Raw genomic sequence first — 19611 nt, forward strand, 5'->3', positions numbered from 1 at the left:
GAGTCATTGGCCTCACTAAACATATTAGTATTGTTACTGGCAACATGTGTGAGCATCTGAAACTTCTTCTTAGCTATGATCTCAGTTAAAGTCTTTGCATGATGACAAGGCTGAAAACAACAGATGAACCTAACACATCCATTTTCCATACCTGTGTGAAGTCAGTCTCAGGTTTGAGTTGCCACTCGAGCCTGTAGTCTGTGATAGTAGCACCATTGTTGACTGGCCCCTCCCAGGAGATCAGGGCACTGTGGGGGGAGCGGCATTGACACAAGGGCATCTTTGGGGGGTCTGGCACCCCTGCCCCACTCACCACCTCCAGTGGCTCTGACCATGGTCCACCCTGAAAGGGAAAGACAGTTTCATATGTCAACTATTATGAAACAAGATCACAGCAGATGGATAAAATTGATTGGTGTTCTCCAATTAAGCTGAAGTTTACATTTTTATAAAACAGATGCTTACAAGGTAATAGCCACCTTTATGTGGCTTCCAGAACACCTGCAAAAATTCTTAAGCGTAACTCACTTACGTATCTTATTTCATTAAGCTTAATTATTTACTTAAAGATGATTTTAAAAAACAAAAAGTAGTTTATCTTATTGATCCCAAATATTATTTCCTTTAAAAGCCTCAAATCCCTCTAAAGAGAATATTACACTATTTATACCAAATCAAAAATGGAGTGCTGAGCTTGATCCTGTTATAAGGGACTTTAATTATTTCGAGGAATTGGGGCCTGAACCCAGGTTCTTGAAGGACATTTGACTCAAAATTAAAGAAAAAAAAAATCTTTTTGAACATGCAAAGTCATTGATGAGAAATGTTTAAGTCAAACTAAGCCCAAATCCCAGCTACACTCACCCCCGCTCTGTTGAAAGCCCTAACTTGGAAGAGGTACGGTCTTCCTGGGGAGAGACCAGCGATGATGCAGTCCAGGTCACGGCCCTTGTACACCTCGCGGCTCGTGTTGTCAGGGAGGATCATCTGGGCCGTAAACTCTGTCACCTGGGCACCGCCGTTATATTCTGGATACCCTGGAAAACAGAGGATCAATACACATTAATACAAATGAAAAATAGCAACATATTTCACTCAAAGAGCATCAAAAGCGCCTCTGTATTGTTCACTTACAAAACAGACTTAATTAATGTAGATATGTTTTTTTCAATTTAAAGTTGAATCTGGCTATGCTGGAAAAGAAGGCAGATGCACCTCAATAAAGCTTTCCTTAAGCCTGGGCACCACATGGAACAACATGCACATCAGCTTTTCTCAATTCATCAAGTGGTTAAAGTGGACTATTTGAAACAAAAGCCAGATTGATACGCCAAGCTGCACATATGCATACTGCCACTGGTGAAATGTATACTGTTTAATGTGAATTCCATGATCCTTGACTATTTTAAAAGTATCATAACCATTTATTCATATATTCAGATCTATAATTTAAATACCTCTAAGATAACAATTTAATCCAGTAGCATACTAGTCAACCTCATAAGAGTGCAAAAACTATGGATAAAAACTGACCATCTTTTTAATTCATTTTTAATTTCGGTGCATCATTGATTCTACTTTGCTTTTTTTATTGCATAAACAAGTGCCAAGGAGAGAGAGCAAAGAGAGAAAACCCTCAATGATTTATATTATAGATGACTCCACAACTAGCCCATCCTTGTCTACATGTGCATACAGGTACACCCCTGAAACTCATGATCTTGTCTGAACAGGATATTAAATTATTAATGACAAGCAAACTGCATTGCCACAAGCTAATTTTTCCAAATTTAATCAAAAGCCAATAAACTGCATCGAAACGTTACACTTATTGTCCCTGGGCAAAGTGAAACAAGAGGAAAATAATTAGCATGTGATCAGGCCTCACCTTGGCTTTAAAGACACATTTAAGTCGGAAAAAACTGCTTTACCAGTATTAACCTTATATGTGTTAAAAAGTCCCCTAAGCAGGTCAACCAATATTGTGTAATAATCTACTTTTGATACAGTGCTCTAGTTTGCAAGTGACTTTTAGTGTGTGAACTAATATCCTCCTTTTACAGTTGTAAAGACAGAATAATCTTTATCCTGAGAATAATAACATACCAGCTGTTTAATGAAAGTTTATTCACACGCACTTGAAATAAATAAGATATTAATGCTCAACTCTGAAGAATCATATCTTGGAACAGTTTCAATCATCAGGCCAACTCCACCTTACCCCTACTGCCAATATACACAGACTAATGCCCAACTTTAGTTATACACAGACTTACCCACAATCATAGTACACAAACTTACTTCAAACTTTACTTATACACAGACTTACCCCCTAATTTAGTTATCAACAGTCTGGAGTATATTGCAGTTATACTCAACTAACCCCTTTCAATAGTTATAAATAGATTTACCCCTTCTACAGATAAACACAGACTAACCCCCTACCACAGTTATACACAGACTTACCCCATCGTAAGTGTAGGGAGGTGGCTTTTGGCTTGCCCTGTAGTTTGGGCACTGAACACTGGCCAGGGGGAACACATTGTGTCACGACTGTCAACACTTCAGAGAACTGTGGGCAAAAGAAACTTATGGTTACTGGTTAACTGATACTTTCATACAAAGGTTTTTAGAGTAAATTGAAAACAACATTATCATACCAAACAAAATTAGAAACCGAACCGATCTAAGTTATGTATATAATATTTAAAAAATGTTTATGTCTTTCTTAAGGGTGCCAATATTTTTGTGTGCAAAACCATGGAAGAGTTGTGAAAGCTATTTTCAAGAACATTTTATGGGTTCAAAGAGCACTACTACTCTTTTTAATTGAAGTATTCCTGTTTTATATTGACAATCGGATGTAAAAAAAACCAAATCTAATTATTGATGTAAAGAAAAACAAGAGTGTAGCTAAATTAACAACAACGCTCACCTATTGTTGTTTTTTTAATAAAAAGGGGCATTACTCAACATTTATTTAAATCAATGTTATGGGCCTTGTTCTACATATGCCTGTTGCCCATGGCATCATGTGTACCAAGTTACAGCTGAATATTGTGAGTGTTGTCTTATTCATCTATGGCCAAGGTTGAAGTTTATGCATTATTCCGACAACAACACCAAGGGTATGACAATACCTCAACATTTTCATTCAAAACACAGACAAGCTGGAAACATATTTTATGTGGAGTAAAACATATTGAATCGTATCCTAACCTCACTCCTGCCTCCGGCACTGCACGCAGCCACACGGACACGGTAATTATGGCCCGGCGTGAGACGGTCACACGTGTGTTCCCGCTCTGTACCCTCAAACACGCTCTCATAACCTGCAATATATGGGCGGTGGAAGTGAGCAATAATGTAAAAACAACCATTTTTAAAAGTTATTTTATTGTAAACAAATGCCTGTAACAGTTTCTCATGTACTACAAATGGGTGAAAGTGAGGAATCTGGACTGTATGCATTGTACTTGTTGTTTGAAATTATCTGGCAAATATTTAATAATCGTCAACAATTATTCTTCCCTATAGGTACTTTATATCTATGGCAAACATTTTTTCTCAATTTGTGAAACATTATGACATTATATGACATAATAAAGTATTTCTTCCTTTAAATATTTATCTTTTTAGTACTTTTTCTTGCAAACAATTTCAAGACACTATCTTAAAATATCACATCTTGTATCAAGCGTTTTTAAGTAATAAACTCATACAGCAAGTGATGTGATACAAGATCAGCCTCATTTCAATAACTATGAACGTAACTAATAAAATACATCTTATTCATGACAGCCTGACTATAAATAGAACATGAATTGCCAGCAAACATTAAACTAATGTTAATTCCTAGAGAGAAATATTTGGCTCTATATATTTTAATGATTTAATGCCTTTATTAAAATGCAATAATTATGGTTTAAATATTTATTAATATGTCTGGAATTTTTTTATAATTTATTTTATCATATCAAATAGCACAATAAAATATGACATTAAATTGTAAGTGCTTCATTCAGAAAGGGTAATATCCGGCGTTGTGGTGTAAAATTGCTAGAGGTTTAATTCAAAACAAGAATATTTACAACATCAAACTCCATACAACATTAATTTTACCTGATCCTGTTTAAGTTAGCAAATACAGTTAAAAAAATCATTAAATAAAATGTATGCAGAAAAGTCTATTCCATTTTCAGTTTCTTGTTGTTGTGAGTGTTGTCGTTGTTGTTGTTGTTAGTGTTGTCATTGTTATTGTTGTTAGTGTTGTCATTGTTGTTGTTGACCATCAAGTATGCAGAATTTATGATAGGTATAAAGTACTAGGTGTACAATGATGTGAATTAAGATGTCCAGTGACCCCATATTACTTGGTATCATATGAAAGTTTATTTCTATGTGAAGTGAAAGTATATTTAAAACAAATATACAGAAATTAATATCAAAAGCAAGCTGTTTTGTCTGTCAAAAGATGACAAAAAAGGACACAAAAAAGGAACAGGCAGGCATCGCAGCCTACATGTATTTAAAACTTTTAAAAATAAAGCATGTCATTGTGTTTGCATGTATTGTACTTGGTGAAAGATATTTGTGAATGCTCTATCATGCATTTATGAGCAATATTTTTGTATATACTATTAGATTTAATTTATAAATGTATGCGAGTTTATTTATTTATCAATATACATAGTTGTAATAAAACTAAAACAAAGAATTTTCATTTCTAATTCTGAATGACAACATTTCTATATATATATCCCAAGACCATTTCAATAACTGATCAAGATGTTATATGGTCCAGATTTGGATATGTCAAATGCTTGTAATATTGGGTATTTCTCACGGTCCAGACACCTTTGGCATAATTGATTTAACTGTGGTTTGGATTTGTTTATTTTCCCAATCTTTCTTACAAACATTAGCCACTGAAATTATCAACATACTAGTGAAGAAAAGCTTAATCACTGTAACAGACACATACCATTTCCATCGTCAAGCTCCACAAAATACTTGGTCACCTCTGAACCACCAGTATCTTTGGGGGGATCTAAAAATTGGCACAAAAATCCAACATTATATTTGAAACATAACAATGTTTCTTCTTACATGTTCATACAGCAAGACTCGACATTTCAAGGCTGATACTAAAAAACTCACTTGATCTTATTACTGTAAATGTTATTCTTATCTTTGTAAAGTCATGTAACCAATGTTTGATATGAAAAGCGACAAATAAAAAATGTTGTTTATTGTAGTTAAAATCAAGTAAGGAGAAAAGTAAATGTAGACACTTGGGATCAAAGGGCATAACTTGACATACATGTTAGCCAGTTTCATGGGACTTGCTATACACGTAGGCATCATTGTGAGCACGTGCACCAAGTTTCATGTCAATATATTCTGCAGTTGTTCAGTTATGGCCTAAGTTTAAAAAAACAACACTACAACAACACCAAGGCTATGACAATACCTTGAACTTTATTCTTGGGAAGTAACAGCAAACCATTGAAAAAGAATTTTGATAATGCTGCAAACGTACCCCAAGTGATTCTGAACACATGTGGGTGTATCTTGCCCTTGAGTTGGGGCTTGCTGGGGGTGTCAGGCCGGGCAGGAAGGGTCCGGTAAGCCACCACCTCACTCCATTTGCTGGCACCCTCGTCATTGCTCGCACATAGCTGGGGAGATGAGATGAACAATTACAGTAATGATCGGCATGAAGATTTCATGATACAAATCATACTTTGATGCTTTTTGAATAGCTTTCCCAATCTATATTGAGGAGGGGGCCGGATTGTAATCTATATAATACTTATCCTTAGACATACATCACTGATTGCTTTCATTCTCATTAATTTCAAAAAATCCAATGAGAACACTTTCATTTGAATCTTTCGCTTTAAGCTTAATCTAAGATGTTTATTGAAAACAGCCCCCTCCTTTTATCTTGGTCAACCCCTACTTTAATATTCGTTTTATTAGGAATCAAGAACTTTATTATCATAAAGAATAAGACACTGTCTCTGTTGAATCAAGATCTATTGTACCTGATTCCTTTCTGAGAACTAATAACAAAATCAAAGAAAAACAGATGGTTTTAAAATTCCCTTCTCGCTTGAGTCTGTTTTTGTGTTTTTTAAATAAAACCTTACAAATTAGACCAGATTATACAATGCCTTTCGTTCAGAACAGCTGTTAAAACAATTGAAGTTGAACATTTCTGTACGTACATTGAAACTGTGCCCTTACTGAACTGAACGTGAAACAGTGGTAAACATGAACAGTTCATCACTGTGGTAAATAGTCTATCACATTTGGAACACAAACAAATGTCTGCACTCAAGTCTACAGATGAAAGGATGAGTGTATGTAGATCTGGTAGCAGTTTGGGCTATAACCATTAACATTCTTACCTACCAAGTAGTTTCTATAGTAACCCATTTCATCTTCACAAAATAGAGTACAAAAAATAAGTTTGTGTCCATACATGTACGTGAAAGCAAGAAAGTTCAAATGTTTGCCGGTAAATGCAAGTGAAATGGAAGTTGCTTCAGTAAGTACTTTGCTACAAATCAATGCAAAACAGGGGAGATAATCCTATATAATACAGACAGAAAAAAATATTTTCATGACCTTCAGGAATTCAGCTTGCTAATAGAATTAAACATTGCATCTTCTTCTTTATCTAAGGATGCCTGAAATGGTCTGTAGACAAAGCATTATAATATGTCTAAGTGCTTGTGACCTATGTTTTGTTTTAATGTGCACAGATTACCTTTTCAAACCATGTGTAATTGGTTATCTGTAGCTAACAAAATCTGGTGCACGCTTAAATATTTTACACTCAGACAGAACCACCATGTCACATGAATTTCTGAGGATTATCACATACCCTAAACTTATACTCCTTATTCCGCCTCAGCTTTGTGATTCTGTACGACAGCAGTGGCCCATTGTACACTGGGATGAACCCATGGCCCTGAAATATAGCAACATACATTGGTCAATAAGCATAAATGCAGGTACCACTACAAGTGATTTAGACCCCCATCAAATATATACATGTAATGTTTAATATTATTAATTACCAGGACTACTAGTATCACTTATTGTGATTTACATTGTCTTTAAACAATGAGATGAAGCTAGAATTAGATTATCACCAAAGGTGGTTGATATCACCATCCCACATTGGCATATTAATAAGCATAGCTGAATACAGACAAAGCATAATTTATAATTAATATTATTCTAATGTACAAGACAGCAAACTACTTAGCACATTCTTCAGGACTGTAAAAGCTCATTATTCACAGTGGTTTATTTCAGTCCAGTTCAGTCCAACATGACATGAAACATTTATCTTGAAGATATTTCAATACATTTGCATACATAGACGGAAGGTAGCAGAATTGTACACTTTTTTGTACGTCAATCATCTTACGTAAATCATTTATGTAATAAATGCCAAAAACATTATTCAATAAAATATTGAGGATTTCATCAAATGCTTATATAAGCAGTTACTAAAGACTTTGAATAGTACGCATAGTTATATAATACTAAATCAATTGACCAATATAGTACCAATGTATAATAGCAGTAGCTATGAGATCTCTAATCAAGTGTGTCCAATTTTTATTTTATTTTTGTTCTCGGAATTATTATTGATAAATATCATTTGATAAGATTTAAAGTCTTAATTCTTCAATAAGTTAATATAATTCTTGCAGGAAATAATACTGTGAATGTGTTTATCTCTAAAAGTTGAGCAGACAACAAAATACTCTTCATTGTAGCAAGTATTACATACTGAGAAAAATAATCCTAAATGCAGACTTACAGAGACTTCATCATCTAGCTGTAGTGTGAACTCGTCATCGTTGGGTCGTTTGATCCATGAGATGAGGAGTTCAGTGACGTAGGGCTCTGACAACATCGGGGGGTCAGGCTGGGACGGGGCCGAGCCACTAGTGCAGTACACCACTGCCTCACTGTACTCGCTGCAGAGTGAAAATCATTTTTTATAAAATATATGAAATTATGAAAGATGATTACACATAAGAAATTAATTTTCCTTTAACATTCAAGGGCTGAAAAAAGGGCATCTGAGCACATAAAAATGGACATTCACAATTGAAGTAAATAATACTATTGCCGTATCTACATTAGATGATTATGAAAAGAATGGAGAATACATTGACTTTCAGTTTCAGAAGTGATTAAAACATATCAGGTAATTGAATCATAAACTTAAGTGAGGATAAGTAAGAAAGGAATATAATTGAAATGTTTTTTGTAAAAAAAAGTCATTTAAATACAAGTTCAAAAAAATTACTTGAAAGACTTCATACCTCTTTCCCGAATTGTTTATTGCTGCAAGTCTGAATGTGTACTTTGTTGACGCTGTCAGTTTTGCAACTCGGAACTGTTTTTGCTGGCCCCGAAAAACTTCAATGAAGTTCCCATCCCCTGCATCACACTCCAAAACGTACGCAGAGATCTTGGAGCCATTCTCACAAGGCGACTAAAACATAAATCAGAGCTGGCTGTTAGATGTTTATTAAATGTAACTTAATTTAATTAAGTAAAGAAGGAAGAATTATTACTTAAGCTTAATTTTCTAACTACAATTCAGGCTCAGGTTTGTTTCATCCTCAATATATTACATTTTTGAACATTAATGAATGAGAGTATCTGCTCAAATCCAGATCTACGTGCATCTATTTGTTTACATTGCACGCTGCAACATTTCAATGATGTTATAGCTGCCTGGGAATCATGAATGCCAGCTGGCACATGATAGTGACAATAATGACCCTGGTTGGCTCCATCAGTAGGATAGCCATTTGTAAATAACAAATATGTTGAATGAAACTTGAGTAAAATCTCACACAGATAGTGTTATTGAATTCCCATCAAATGTTAAAAAGTTATGACTGATTTCTGAAGTATTGGTATGAAATTCAATATTCTGCAACATTGACCTCCAAGTGTGACCTTAAACTTGGGAAAGAAAGCATAAATTGTATGCACAACACGCCTTTCAAAGCTGCTCTACAATTCTGAAAAGTTTGATAGAATTCCATTTTATTGTTAAAAAGTTATTGGTATGAAATCTTTGTGTGAATACTGTGCACAATTGACCTCTAAGTGTGACCTTTGAGATGTGATCCAACACTCCTTCCCATTGTGCTCTACAATTTTGTTAAGTATGATTGAATTCCCATAAACCTTTAAATATGTATGACTGAGACAAGAAATATTGCTATGAAATATATTCATATTGTGCAAAATTGACGTCCAAGTGTGACCTTCAACTCTAGGGTGAGAGCAAACATTTTATGCACCACACACCTTTCAATGGTGCACGGGATCTACAATTCTGTGGGGTTTGATGGAATGCCATTAGAGTTTCCTGTTGAGGCAGATTATCCGCGGATGGATGCAGAGACTGACCACATAGACTGACAGTGGGACTACTTTATGCCTCTCTTTGAGGGCATAAAAATAAATGATTTCATATAAAATCAGGTTTAAATCTTATCATCTTAACAGTAAACCAAAAAATGAATAAAAATATAAAAGATCTTTAAAAAACAAAAGAAATGTAAACCTTGAGAGGTAATGATGGTCTTAAAGATCTCTTTCAAGATTTATCGAACAAGATAACAGAGCACTTTTGGCTGTGTTTTTAATTCCCTGTACTTCTTTCTGAGTTTTGCTTCTTGGCAAAAGATGAACAGCCAATCCTATCTAACTTGCCATTGATTTATGAGGACACCACATAACCTTTCTAAAAACAAAATAAAAACATTCCGCTAAGTTTTCATTTCAAGTTTCTACATAATTTCAGTATCATTCTGCATGATATGTTTCCCGTGGTGTGATTTTTTATTCAAAATCAGATGCTTTGATTTAGAAAAATACCATCACTGTTGCACTCAAAATCATTTAATCAATGCAATTAAAACTACAAAGACTAGACCAGTAGCCAAACATTTAACATTAACATTTGCCCCCGATGTACAGCACAATGGTAAGTCCTTACATACACTAAACAAGAGACACACATCATGAAACAACATGGGACAGGGCAGTGCAAGTTGCTTTTTGTATCAATCCCTCGCTGGGCCTGAAATGTGCCCACTCTCTTGATTTTAGTATTTTAAGTTCAATGAGGGAGATGCCATGTGACTAGGCTAGTAAGAATGAAACTCTATTATTGATTGGATGCCAGAATAACTATTAACCAATCACACATCCTGTAACAAAAGTCGACAAGTTTAGAATGCAGATACAATCGGTCATTTTGTAAATGCAAGTTTATTATGCGGATCAAATCGAAATTTGGGGTTTCTGTATCAAATCAAATTGGAAAGTTTAAAACCCGTTTTTCAATGCACTGGAGCGAATTGTTACATCACTACACACTTAGCAAAATATCTTTATTAATAAATGTTCGGGTTACCAGCTTGGAATGGTCAGGAAAACAGGTGTTCACTGGGTTTTTTAAATTGTTTATGAGTAATCAACATCTCACTTGTCCCAACAATGGGGTAACCACCTTGGAATGGTCAGATAACTGTTCAATGGGGCTTTTACCTAGCTTATGAGTAATCAACATCTCACTTGTCCCAACAATGGGGTAACCACCTTGGAATGGTCAGATAACTCTTCACTGGGGCTTTTAACTAGCTTATGAGTAATCAACATCTCACTTGTCCCAACAATGGGGTAACCACCTTGGAATGGTCAGATAACTGTTCACTGGGGCTTTTAACTGGCTTATGAGTAATCAACATCTCACTTGTCCCAACAATGGGGTAACCAGCTTGGAATGGTCAGATAACTTCACTGGGGCTTTTAACTGGCTTATGAGTAATCAACATCTCACTTGTCCCAACAATGGGGTAACCAGCTTGGAATGGTCAGATAACTGTTCAATGGGGCTTTTAACTAGCTTATGAGTAATCAACATCTCACTTGTCCCAACAATGGGGTAACCACCTTGGAATGGTCAGATAACTGTTCAATGGGGCTTTTACCTAGCTTATGAGTAATCAACATCTCACTTGTCCCAACAATGGGGTAACCACCTTGGAATGGTCAGATAACTGTTCACTGGGGCTTTTAACTAGCTTATGAGTAATCAACCTCTCACTTGTCCCAACATTGGTCATTGGTCATTGGTAACCAGCTTGGAATGGTCAGTAAAACAGGTGTTCACTGGAGGTTAAAACTTCAAGGATGTGATTGACCTGGCAGCAGAAGGGCTGAAACCATTCACATACTGTGATCCCATTAAACCCCACCCCCAAGGAGGCAAAATGAAGACATTCTTTAGGGGATGTGTCTCTTTTAAAGGGAGACAACTGTCCAATTTGAAAATGCCTTCTTAACGACAATTATTGACAACAGATGTACAATTTTTGCAAAATTATTTGCATTACTTAAATCATTCTTCACTTTATATTTCGATACTTACTGTCCACTTGAGGTTAATGAAGGTTTTTGATTTTTTTTCCAGTTTGGGTGGCTGGGGTGCGTCTGGCTCACACGGTATGGTCTTGAAGCTGGTGGCCTCGGTCGTGTCCCCTTTAATGTCATCCAGCAGGGTACACACTCTGTGGATCAACAAACGTGTATAGTATACATGTATTATACAGATATTGCCTATTGACCACTGTCTAGGTGTGTGTGTGTGTGTGTGTGTGTGTTATTTATACTATTATACTGTGTTGGGGGTTGCGCTATCTCATTGTTTTGTGTTGCTGCAGTACTGATTATGTCGGAGGGAGGGCCAACATTTCTATGCACCATATTACAATATTCCTATTCAAAACAGTTATGGTTATTTCATTTTGTAGTTTATACAGGTCACAATGTTGATTTAATGTTATAGAAAATAAGAAAAAAATACTTTAAAAACAATCATCTCATTTCAGAAAATAACAGGCAGTTGCAATTCAAAGAATAACCAAAACTTTTATTTACCTTATCTTCAAGAAAAACTTATGTAAACATTAAAAAACCGCTTAACAAAGTTCAACTATGTGTACTTAAAGTAGACAACAATAGAAAAACAATCCTATTGTGGGTGATGAACAGTACACAATGTACGCAATGGCTGGTACTCACTTTAAATGGTACTCTGTGGCAGGATGCAGGTCTTTAAGTGTTATTTCTGAGGCATCACCACTAAAACAGAAACAAGATCATCCAATTAAACAACTGATAATCGGATCAAGCTTAGCAACAATAGCATTAAATCTCGCAGGTTGGATTGTAAAGAGGAAGCGATTAGAAAATGAAAATCCTGCGGGAATTGGTACTAAAACACATTTAGAACATCTCAATACCCTGATATACAGGTTCAGGATCAATGCAAAAACACTTTTTATAAGAATTTCTGCACATCAGAGACTGAAAGGCTACAACAATATATTCCCCTAATTATCTACACTCAGAATTCATACCCTTCAACATTTCTTCTGAATAAATGAACTGGCCACATTATTTTTATTAGCTATATTGATATAATCAATTAACAATTTAAGAATCCCATACCTGTACACCAATTTGTATTTTCCATCCCGACCCTTTTCACATAGCATAAGTTCATAGTTGAAGAAACTTGCGTCTATATCGTATTTTTCACTATCATAATCAGGGGGAAATAACTTTATAAGGGCCGTGCGAGATTCCACATCTGTAACCTGAAAAAGTGTAATATCATTTAAAGCAAATGTTATTGCAAAAAAATGAAAGGTGAAGGGCACAAACTTTGTGCATTGAGACCCAATTAGTCCAACGATTATATCATGGTATCTCTGGTGTACAATAGTGTGAATTTTGGATGCCTGCTGACCTCTTTTGGTATCATTGAAAGGGTTCATTGTAAAAAAACAAATTTCTTGGAAAATAATCTAAAAAGAATATATAACAAACAGTATTTTTTTACTTTGACCTCAAGCCAAGTTCATTTGAAATACAGAATAAAAAGATAAAACTGTAATAACTTGATAATTTATTCATTTTGTTATATATTAGTGAACCGCAAAAAATCCCTTTTCAAATGATAGCAAAAATTACATGGCATCAAAATTCATCTCCCTGGAATATTGAACAAGACTGATTTACTTTATTTCTGTTAATTTATAGTATTTAATCATTATTTTTCATCCCAAAGTAATCCTTTCATAAAAATATTGTGTAATATAAAGAAGACATTTCCAACAAATGCTAACCCTTTTTAATGCCTCTCTAAATCTATTGGCCATTGTATAACAGTTTGGCAGTTATAATGCTTTTTTTATAGAACAAAACCTCTTTTATAAACGCCTGCACTAAATATCAAACAACGTGCAAATTGCATACACACATAATTAATGTTGATTACTGATTATACACAACTAATATATTATGTACTGACATGCTCAAGATATTTTTAAGAATGTAAATATTTGTGACTATTTTCACCAACTTAAGGTATCATTAATTTAAAAATGTTTATTTCAGACGGATAGGAATGTGTAAAAGGCATGATATTCATCGCAAAATTATTTAACAAGAAACATTAGTTGTGAATAACTACAAAAACATCAAATTGTTGGATTCTGCAAAACCTTAACAATGCAACTGTTTCATAACAAATTTAAGTTATTATAAGTAAGGTTACATATGCCACACATTATTTATCTAGTTTATAGGTCACATGCATGATGTACTGGTTATACCTATTTTCTAAATTAAGAACCTATACCAATGCAAACACCATCAAAGAGAGGAAAGTGAGTGTTACAGTCTGATAAATTGTTAGTCGAGTTTTTGGTCCGACATAATTAGATGCACGCATGTTATGCTGAAGGGTTCACGAAAATAGCTGCGTATGTTTGTTTTCCCAATGCATGCATGACAGACGATTTCCTCACAAATTACCAGGCCTATATTTTCATTCACTTATATTGTTAATTACAAAATGTCTGCCAGGATTTATTCTTCATTCATGCGCATACCATGAGTTTTTGTAAAAAGAAGAAAAATTTGCACTTAGCGAAAAATGACATGACTAACATATAATATTGATATTTGTCTCTGTGTATGTGTTTATTGCATACAACCTTTCCTTCTTTCCAAATCATTCATGCTCACCTTACTGCAAAAAATGCTTCTTGAACATTCCTAAACATAAACTTATGTATCTACCTCATCAACAAATATCTCAATGAACCTCCAGCAAGGCTGTTTTATGTAGAAGCGATTTAAATATTTTGAAAGATACAGAAACAGATATTTTTGTCGGAACGAATTAATCAACTCCTACCAGAGTTATGATTGCAATGATGTTCCAAGACCGATGTAAATTTTCGACATAGACTATAATTAAACTATTTTTCGATAGAAGTTCAGAGATGTCATTGCCCTCAAGTTTGTCAATTGTGGTGAGTCATTCATGACTGTTTACTTTTTTTTCTTCTTTTTTTTTGAAATTCTTAACATTCATACTTCAAAAGAATCAGCCAACTTTTCTTATCCTACAGGTTAAAATTTAATTGCTCATAATGTAAGTACAATAATGCATATTTTAAAATCAATATGTTTGAACAAAATCAGATAATTGTTTATGGGAGCAAAACTGAACAATTTCAAAAATCTTTGTCAGTTTGTGACTTATCATAACCACTTAAATTTAAGATTATTTCTATTCAATAACAATCTTTAAGTGCAGACGAGACTATGTTCATTTCAATATAAGAGATTACCTTGTTTTGAAACCTCACAACCTCAAGATGCGTATTTGAACATGAACAGCGTGCATACAAATAATATATTGTCATTATTGAGTGAAACCATTCTTCACATCGTCCAATCAGCACCCATGCCATGCCACTAATCAGTTAACCTACCATTACAGTCATTCCACCTACTCTCCAATCAGATCACACGCCATGCGAGATACCAACCTCCCCGTGAATAAATTACCTCAACAGAGCAGCGTGTATGAAGACTGACCTTGGGCGCCGGCATCTGTGACAACTGGGCTCGTATTGCTTTTCTGTCTTCCTCCACTTCTGACTGGTCTGTGAGCCCGGGGTCCGGGCTTGAAACATTGGTCTGGGGCTCTACATCTATGCCATTGGTTCCTGAAGTAGAAGTTATTTCAGAAATGTGACTTTTGTCTCTTTATTTACAGATTGGCTTATGAATTGCAATCTCACTGCATTAAGGAGGTGCATAGGGACCTAGCATACAGTTTTTGTTTGTTCAAATACAATTTGAACTAGAACAATGCTGCTGACTTCTATGACAGTGGCAAATGATGGGGACACCTGAATTTTAAAGACTATCACAATGTCATGATTTTTTTTTAAGTCAGACAAGCTAAAAATGGAACTCTGACTGTACCATTCTGAACTAAACTTGCTCTGCAAATTGGAAGAAGACTCTGAGCTCTGCAGATCTATAACAGGCCATAGTCTGTACATAGATGAACTAATACCTTGCATAACTTGTCTGGAGCACAGACAGTCTGCTGTCTGGGCCATGAGGGAAGCCATATAACCATAATTCTAAGAAATCATCATTTTTCCAGAAATATTTGCCTTCTGCCGTGTGAGAGTGCTCAGCAAACTCCACAGCAAACTCCACGGTGAGAACCATTCTATAAACAATAAACCCTGTCAGAAAACCTTCAAACTTTTTAATGACTCCAATTTTTGCATGCCTTGCAAATTTCAAGCTAGCATGAAAGCCAGTTAATCTCACTGCATTAAGGTTAATTTTCTAAAAGAATTCTGGCTATTAACATCATAATCTTACATTGCTAATATGCACCCAATGGTTTATTCAAGTGTGCTTCCTAGCTACCCGATATTTTCCATTCTTTCTACATACCAAAAGGACTTCTACAAGTATTAAATCTTGGCTCAATCAAAACAACCCTCTTTTTATCAACATGAACATTTCATGAACCTGCAATTTTTACAGACTTCCTTCTTCTGCCAGTTGCTATGTTTTCTTTTTACAGGCCAAAAAGCTAATAAACAGATTGCCCTGACATTAGTGAAAGGTGATTGACATAAAAAGGTGCTTCCTCTTTACCATGGCCTTTGCCGTAATAGTAAAGTATTTATGATATCAAACCAGTCATTTAGCATTTCATGATGTTTACAAGTGACCAACAAGGTAAGAGTCTTAAGCCACTAATAAGAGGATCAATTCCTTGAGATGTAATTTTTAACTGGAGGCTTACCAGGAGGCTTACCAGAATACAATCCAGCCTGTTACTGATTACTCTCTTGATATTTAACTTGAGGCTTACCAGAATACAATCCAGGGTTTTGTCAAAGCGTTACTGTTTACTCTTGTGATTTTAACTTGAGGCTTACCAGAATACAATCCAGGCTATTGTCAAAGCGTTACTGTTTACTCTTGTGATTTTAACTTGAGGCTTACCAGAGTACAATCCAGGGTTTTGTCAAAGCGTTACTGTTTACTCTTGTGATTTTAACTTGAGGCTTACCAGAATACAATCCAGGGTTTTGTCAAAGTGTTACTGTTTACTCTTGTGATATATTTAACTTGAGGCTTACCAGAATACAATCCAGGCTATTGTCAAAGCCTTACTGATTACTCTCGTGTTTTATAAGTGAAGGCTTACCAGAATACAATCCAGGGTTTTGTCGGGGCATTACTGTTTACTCTTGTGATATTTAACTTGAGGCTTACCAGAATACAATCCAGGGTTTTGTCAAAGCGTTACTGATTACTCTTGTGATATTTAACTTGAGACTTACCAGAATACAATCCAGGGTTTTGTCAAAGCGTTACTGTTTAGGAAGAAAGCAACAGTGCATTTGAAAGGAGCAGTCAACAATACATGTAGCTATATATCATTTTATAGGAGCAGTCAACAAAACATGTAGCTGCAAATCATTTAAAAGGAGCAGTCAACAAAACCTGTAGCTAAATCATTTAAAAGGGGCAGTCAACAAAACATGTAGCTGTAAATCATTGAAAAGGGGCAGTCAACAAAACATGTAGCCGTAAATCAGTTAAACGGAGCAGTCAACAAAACATGTAGCTGCAAATCATTTAAATGGAGCAGTCAACAAAACCTGTAGCTGCAAATCATTTAAAAGGGACCGTCAACAAAACATGTAGCTGTAAATCATTTAAACGGAGCAGTCAACAAAACATGTAGCTGTAAATCATTTAAAAGGAGCAGTCCACAAAATCTACCAGACAGCAATCACACACTTTGTCTGGAACTGACATAAGGTACTCCTCCATTCTTTTTGATCATGAAAAGATTCCCCTCAGCCACCAATAACATCATTTCAAGGAATACAATCTATAGGTTCATCACCCTTAAGCTAGAGAAAGTAAATTGTTTTCATAAGCAGTCTAAATATAATTTCAATGTGTGAGGCCAGAGACTGCAAGAACAATCAGCTTCAAGGTCAATTTTTCAATAATCTAAGTACAATGAACACAGGTGAGCCTCAGCCTCATCTCATGTAAATTAGAGGTTTTGAAGATTATATTATATTTTATCATTGAAATAATTTCATAAATTGTGCATAGGTGTTGGTCAGGAAAAAATAATGTTTGTTCAATATGATAATAATGTCTACATAAATAAATGAGGGATGTGACTGATCTGGCAGATTAAATCATTTCAGGGAGGGGTTTTGGGGTGTTGATACTAACAAAGAATAAAGTAACAAACAGAAATAACCAGTTAACATCTCTATATCAGCTTTAAAAAAAAGCAATCAGATCTGCGGAAATCCGTGGACAAATCACATTTGACAAGTTTGACTGGCACTGCCACCTATGAGATACTATTTACCCATATTCACACTGGGCTGTCCTTGTTTTTGACCTGAGATGATTTATATTCACACTGATCTGAGAAATATTCTGACTGAGTTTCCGGACATTGGATAAACAGTCTGTTGTTTTTAACATAAACAGTTTCCTAACTTTTTGATCTAGTAACCTAGTTTTTGACTGAAGAAGACAATTTTCACACTGGTCTTAAATATGATGTTGACAACAATTGCAAATTTCTTTTTGATTTGACCAACTGACCTAGTTTTTACCCTTTAATGACCCATATTCCCACTGGTCCTAAATACCATGCTGATTTGATGAACACTGAGGAATTTTTGAAAGGAATAAAAAACTTAAACACAAAATTTTGTCTTAATATTTGACCTAGTGACCTAGTTTTGATCAAAGAATTGCCCATATTCACACTCTGGTCCTAAAAATCATTCTGACAAATATTCTGAGCAACTTTGATGAAAATCCGATATTAACTATTGTATTAATGACACAGAATAAAAACAAAACAAAATAAAAAGCAAAACTGGTAACAACACCCAAACTCTTGTCTGGTTTTGGAGATTTATAACCAGGAATTTTTCATAAAAATTCACTTTCTCTGGTTGAAACTGCCACCTATGTACATATGTACCAGAGGTGCTTTACTTCTTACAAACACTCGATCATTTCATATCTTATATTGCTACTTCAACTTTTCAAGTTGAATAGTCCCAGAAACATGTGCCAAAACTTAATTACCTTTAATTCAATAAAACTCAAGCAATAGTTCCAAAGGGATCATTTTAACAAGATAATGAATCTGGTTTTCAGGACACTTATGTTAATAAAGAAGAAGGCATTACATTTTTTGTTTAATTTCAGCTGTGAGGAATCTACAAGTAAGAACCACTCTTTCTGTTTCAACAAGTTGTAATGTCTGCAGTGTACATTACAATTTTATGTTTCATCACCAGGGTTTACCGTTGATACTGGATATCTCCACAGACCTTCATAGGTCAGAGAGATTCAGATAAAGGCCACATCTTCAAAAATTTACAGTCAAAAACAGATGTTAAAGCTGCCCTCATAAGCCAGTACAAAATCACAAAGCCACATAACACTGGACATGTCTGACATGGCTTCTGGCCCCTCACAGTAAGGCTTGCAAAGGAGGTCTATCAAGATTTTTATTGGTTGAAATCTGAAAAGCAAAAGTTTTAAGAAACCAAACAGAATACAGCAGCCCAAATGAAGTTGTGGAATTTTCTTCATACAATATAAAGTATTGTAAGTGGCTCTAGCAACTATGGAGCATCAGAATGTCTGGGCCACTTCCTAAACAAGGATTCAATGTTTGCTTTTATGCTTGCAGTGTGTTATATCTGCCAGGTCGGTACAGCTAACCCCTCTGGCCAGGCCTCCCTGGGTGTGGCCATTTGCCAGGTAAGTACACCTAACCCCTCTGGTCTGGCCTCCTGCCAGACAACACAAACCACAAAACCTCTCCACATATCTACCCTGGTTAAATATTTTACCCAGCATTGCCGTCCATGAGTCATCACCCACCTCACCTAACATCCTGGATAAAGTACTACTGTGATTGCTACTAGAAATCTAGAACAACCTGTTGGAGTGTCTGTCTGGAAATACCACTAAACAAGTTTCTACAAATCTGTGTACTATGTCTGCTGTATGATTGTGATACAACTTCATGCTGGAGCCTGATCACTTTCAGGGTTGTGATTGACCTGGCAGGGGGAGGGTTGAAACCAT

The 19611-nt window shown here is 35.3% G+C and overlaps 1 protein-coding gene across 7 annotated transcripts in view; it reads right to left on the reverse strand.

Annotated features, from left to right (window-relative positions):
- The window catches only part of LOC128218986 (fibronectin type-III domain-containing protein 3A-like), a 78366-nt gene that overhangs the window by 9750 nt on the left and 49005 nt on the right, over positions 1–19611 (reverse strand). For 6 of the 7 annotated variants that reach the window (XM_052926773.1, XM_052926775.1, XM_052926776.1 and 3 more), the window contains 13 exons: positions 14989–15149; positions 12574–12722; positions 12145–12204; positions 11492–11630; positions 8358–8530; positions 7847–8006; positions 6896–6982; positions 5543–5681; positions 4985–5050; positions 3220–3332; positions 2467–2572; positions 865–1037; positions 152–343 (listed from right to left, as the gene is read on the reverse strand). In XM_052926773.1, the coding sequence (XP_052782733.1) occupies positions 152–343; positions 865–1037; positions 2467–2572; positions 3220–3332; positions 4985–5050; positions 5543–5681; positions 6896–6982; positions 7847–8006; positions 8358–8530; positions 11492–11630; positions 12145–12204; positions 12574–12722; positions 14989–15149 (1718 nt within the window). The remainder of the gene's footprint in view (positions 1–151; positions 344–864; positions 1038–2466; positions 2573–3219; positions 3333–4984; positions 5051–5542; positions 5682–6895; positions 6983–7846; positions 8007–8357; positions 8531–11491; positions 11631–12144; positions 12205–12573; positions 12723–14988; positions 15150–19611) is intronic. The other variant, XM_052926774.1, reaches the window with a different exon arrangement.

Source organism: Mya arenaria, chromosome 15, assembly GCF_026914265.1.
Source record: "Mya arenaria isolate MELC-2E11 chromosome 15, ASM2691426v1".
Lineage (NCBI taxonomy): Eukaryota > Metazoa > Mollusca > Bivalvia > Myida > Myidae > Mya > Mya arenaria.